The 5,569-nt window shown below is 37.8% G+C and overlaps 1 protein-coding gene across 1 annotated transcript in view; it reads right to left on the bottom strand.

Moving 5' to 3' along the window:
- Window positions 1-2,658, bottom strand: part of LOC119413510 (multivesicular body subunit 12B) — a gene marked incomplete in the record, with an annotated part of 47,125 nt that extends 44,467 nt beyond the window's left edge. The window contains 2 exon segments of the mRNA XM_037680568.1: window positions 1,071-1,172; window positions 2,598-2,658. Of these exon segments, the coding sequence (XP_037536496.1) occupies window positions 1,071-1,163 (93 nt within the window).
- Between the last annotated feature and the right edge of the window lie 2,911 nt (window positions 2,659-5,569).

Genomic DNA, 5,569 nt, shown 5'->3' with positions numbered 1-5,569 from the left:
CACACACACACACACACACACACACACACACACACACACACACACACACACACACACACAGAGGTTGTGTGTACAGAGGTTCCCAGTTCAAACTTGACTCACCTGATTATTACGGTTAATAAATGTTTAACTCAAAGGCTGATATATTGACATAAAACAATAAGCTAAAGAAAAGACCTCTGGCAGCAGCTCTGGCTCATGTATGAGAGCAGACTGTTAAATCTCTGGCTCTTTGTGTCAAGTTGTCCATGGACAAGAGTATGAACAGCATTTTAAAGGCAGGGAAACATTTTGCATGGCAACTAACCCCCACTGGTGCCAGGGAATATCATCAAATGAGCATTATTCAGATGTTAATCCTGTCTAAGTTTAAAAAGCATTTTTAATACAAGCAACTGACTTCGTCCACTCGCCATCAATACAGAGATTTAGACAATGTGTTGTGAATGACTCTCAGGTACTAGTTTATCAAATGTTAGCTCACTGTCTGTATTTGACTTAATTATAATAATTTTTGTATTGGTTTTTGTCAATAAACTGTAGATCATCTTGAATTGGATTAAGCTGAAAATGAATCAGTGTTAAATGTACGCTCAGTGATTACATTCTGAAAGTTTCATTAAAGCCTGTCTCGTGGCTGATTACATATTTTTCTGACATAACAGGACTGGCCAACAATTATCGTTAAAGTTTTAACAGTGAAACAGTCAAAATCCGTTAACGCTCAAACGATGTGTTGGAAATCAGTCTCAGCTTCTTCCACAACCAATCTTAGCTCGACATTTGTAAAACTGGCTGAGCTACAGCCGTTTGTGTATTTTTAAAAGGTCAGCTGGCCGTGGCAGCCATCTTTAATTGGATTGACTCTAAAATCTAATCAGTTGTAAATTTACATCCAATGATTATTTTTGAGGAATTCATTAAAATGTGAACATTGGATTATGATATATTTTGCTATCAGCCACATATACACACACCCAGGCAAAAACGTTGTGCATCTTTGTATGTTAGCACTGGGTGATAATACAACATACTGATGCATCTCAAGGGATAAAGACATCTGTACTTACAACATAATAACCATCAGGCGCTTTGATGAGTGAAGTGACCACTCCAACAGCAGAGATGGGGTCTTTGGGCAGCTGGCTGCCGATTTTAGACATTTTGGAGATCTGTTAAGAAAGCAGAGAAACCTCACAATACTTATGGCACTTTAAAGAAGTTTAAAGAAAACACGCCACAACAACTAGACTTTGTTTTCTTTCCTATTCAATTAAAGTTGTCTTTGCCTTATTAAAGAAATAAATAAATATGACATTTGAAACAAGTACTGGAATAAAAGCACAGATCCAAAATAAAATGGAGATGGCATTCTTGTATTCCTGACATGGACCGTGCGTTGTTGTTTTTTTCTTGGTCTAAATGGCTCCAATATTGACTTCTTGATGAGACTTATTAGCCTCTAAAAGAAAAAGCGGTCGTCTAATCCAGAATCAAATGACAAGTGAGACCAGTGACCAAACAGCAATTGGAGACCACCCAGTGACTTCACCAAATCACAGATTGGGGGGGAGTGATCACATATTTTCAAGGAAGTTCCAATCAATTGCTATCTATTTCTGCCTAGAGGAATTTTGACCTAATGGATATGCAAGCCTTTTACTGGGTAAATGGCTTGGCAAAGGTTCCCTTTTGCAGTTTGATTAGATTAGCTTTAAAGCATTCTTGTACTAAGTGACAAAGTTGCTGCATTCAATCTTTATATTTACAAAATCTATTGCAATTAAGCTGATCAAATTAGAGGATTTACTCTAGAAATGGCTGTCTCGTTAACAAATGTTAGATAGCTGTACTTTTTCAAATGAAGCAGGATGGCAATTTAGCCAAAAGAATGAAAGATATCTTACTAACATTAATCTGTTTAAATGAGCCTTTCCCCCCAAATCAAAACAGTGAGTTTTAAAAACTTAAACATCTATTCAAACATACTGGAGTCTTATGAACAAAGTTACAAAGTTTACTCTAAATAGCTCAAATATCTTATTTTTTTAATCTAAAATAGCAGGTTAATGAGGACTGCAATGAAAATTGTTCCTCAAGCATATTACATGATAATGCTGGAACATGTTTTAACATGTTTCATAGGCCATAATAAAATAAAATAAAAATAATTAAAGCAGCAGCTAAATTGATCAGAAAACAATGTCACATATTACCAGCAAATGATGTTCACATCTGTAGAGAGCAGTTCAGTTTGTACTATAAATAGCGCACGCTACAGAGTAAATATTAGTATTTATTTACTGTTCATTGTAATTTAAAACATCATCCTACTAATAATTCAAACTTTAAACCACATGTCACAAGTTTGTTAACCTTTATTCTTATGCAAACGTTAGTTCCCATTAATTTACCTGCAACTGCAGCCCCATTAGCATTAATGTTATAACAGTATAGCCTTCTAGCTAACAGCGTTGGTGACAGGTTCAAGGGCTGCTCGGTTATCTCCAAACTATCACACAGACGTTACTCACAGGTAAAATACCTTGTAAAACTCGAGTTTTATACAAGTGTTGTTTTATAACTACAGTACTTACGTGTACACGTCTTCTGCTTGAGTATTGTCTTTTCACCTTAACTACTTTGTGGATACTTCCGGGTGTCAAGAATGGAAATGATTAACTAAAGTCCAACGTCTAATCACAGCAATGAAGACTCGTCCACATTTAAAGTGAAACACTGTTTGTAAGACAGGCAGACAGGCAGACAGACAGACTGGCAGACTGACTGACTGACTGGCAGACTGACTGACTGACTGGCAGACTGACAGACAGGCAGACAGACATACAGGCAGACTGGCTGACAGGCAGACAGACATACAGGCAGACTGGCTGACAGACAGACAGGCAGACTGACTGACAGACAGACAGACTGACAGACTGACAGACAGGCAGACTGACAGACAGACAGGCAGACTGACAGACAGACAGGCAGACTGACTGACAGACTTGCTGACTGACTGACAGACTGAGCAGTACCAACTATAAAAGGTAAATGAATAAATGTATATCACCCACCGTCATGCTAATTTTAGATTAAGATCATCTTTTAAAAAAATCACCCTGTTCTAGACATTCTGGTCATGTTAACTGATTGCAGATATATATCCCAATAAAATTTTTCTGAGGGTTTCATTAAATCCCATCAAGTGGTTTATAAGATATTTTGCTAACAGAAAAATAGAGTTGACTCCAACAGGTATTGCTAAAGTTTAGGCAACCGTCAGGATCTGTGCTTTTTGTCTGTTTATGGGCTTTCATTTTTTATTAGTATAGAGAGTGTACATCATGTTTTTCATTCGTGTATTTTTCATTTCCTTCACACACACACACACACACACACACACCACCACCACCACCACCACCACCACTACCACCACCATCTTCCTTGTGCTATCTCTCACTCATTTGTCAGTTTCCTTCTTTCTCATTCAGCCTGACATGCCCACTCTCACCTGGTCCCAGTTTTCTTTCAGCTCAGGTGTCTTCAATTACTCATCTGTCCTGTCCTGTATTGTCTGTCTTCCTCAAACTTCATGTCACTAGAGCTGTCTAGGTTTTATGCCTCAGTCCGGTGAGCTCCACAGCTTGTGTTTGCCCTCCGTGGGACATTCCTCCTACGTGTAATTCTTTGCTGCCACATCAGCTTTTTTGTTTTTGCTTTTTAATTAATAAAAGGTTGGTTTTTTTTTAGCTCCAAGAGCCATGTCTGCGTTCTGGGTCCAAACTTATCTCACATGGTGACAGCCACGACCTTGTGCATCGAGTAGCACTTGGACTAGGCATTGTTAATGACTCTCAGCTACTGCCATACCAGTTTTTAGTAAAATATCTGTAAAAATTGGACAGAATTGTAACAATATTAGCATTTTCTGAATTGGTGCCAGTCATCTTGAATTGTTTAGACTCAAATAGTTAATCTAGTTGTCGAGATACATCAGATGAAAATTCAATTAAAAAAAAAAAAAGTTGTTTGAGATGTTTTGCTTAGAGACACAGTTGACTTCAAATAGTTAATGACAAAACAGCAGGTGCTCAACTAGTTGCTTACAACCCTTCTGCAGAAGCACACTTCATAAAAATCTGAACTTTCTCCTATATTTGATGTGCATTTATCAAACAAACGGTGAAACCAGAAGACATAACTTTAACAACTCATTTCAGAATACCAGCTCCAACAGTGAGCATCACATGCTGGTTGCCCCCCCTCCAGAAACCTGCCACCACCATCATTCACCCTGCTCTGCAGTCTGCAGCATGTGAGGCTGTGCACATTAAAACACTGTAAAAGCTGATGATTTTCACAGTTAGCACGTGTTGCTGATATCCAGACTCTCATTGAGCATTTCATCACCTATTCCATAATTAGACCATTACTTTAGCAGGTGCACCTCTTCTCAGCCAGAGCGGTTTTTTTATTTATTTATTTTTTTTATTTCTGTCTTTCAGCACTTCCAAAAACTTAACATAAAATCAGCACGCCTGCTTCATGTGTCATCAACACCTTGATATGATCACATATGTTCGTGGATTCATGCATGTGTGAGGTGATGATGTGGGAAATCTTCTTTCAGCCTGTATTATGCTCTACGAAAATAATTTTGCCACTACTACAGAAAGCAACATCATCAGCAATAAGCAGTTCTGAGGCGCTGATTCTACTGAGGAATACAGCAGGACACCTGTCGGCCATTTTTGTTTCCAAGGTCTATTCTCTCCTAAATAGTTCACTCAAATTCTGACATAAAGTAGTTTAATCAACAGATTAGAGAAAATTTTGTTTAAATGAAAGGATCATTCGCTTTGTCCTACATGAATAATTTGAATTATAAATGTGGCCTACGTTATTTCACCCTGGTAAGAAAAGTTCTGGTTTGATTATTGACTTTTCTGTAAAACCTTAAATGTTCTGCAGTTATTGATGTTTGATTATCTGTGTTTATTCTGTGATGTATTGGCAACTGATCTATGATATTCTCTGTTTCCCGCCTAAGAAAACATATTTATAAAAAATACATTGTCCATAGTTTATGACACTACAGAGCCACAAGTTTTTGATTTGAGGTAATTAGGAGGTAAGTATCATTAAAGGCTTCCTTGAAGGAAGGCGTCACCTGCTGCCTTTCATGTCAGAGTTTTTGACTAAGATCATTTTATATTGAGGAATGTCTATTTTGGCCATTTGGTCAAACATTAAAAATAGTTTTGAATGTGATCTTATTCAAGATTACACAATGTCAAGTCCAAAGTAGGTTTTGAATGACTCAGCACCAAATTAAAACCTTTCTCAATACGTATTTGAAAAATTGACCAAGTTTTTCTCTATACCATCTGTCCAGCATCATTTCTGTCGTTGTCGGAGAGTGGGGTGCCAAACGAAGGAGGCTGTCTTACACACAGCAAACCAGAATAATAGATTGGCTGATCAACATCGCTCCACAGAGCTATCCAACCAGTTGACCAGACGGTATGTCTCTCCACATGTGACATCAGCATTAAGGACCCCAGGA

Source organism: Nematolebias whitei, chromosome 8, assembly GCF_014905685.2.
Source record: "Nematolebias whitei isolate Nwh7 chromosome 8, NemWhi1, whole genome shotgun sequence".
NCBI classification, from domain to species: Eukaryota; Metazoa; Chordata; class Actinopteri; order Cyprinodontiformes; family Rivulidae; genus Nematolebias; species Nematolebias whitei.
This window is presented reverse-complemented; position numbering and strand designations above follow the sequence as displayed.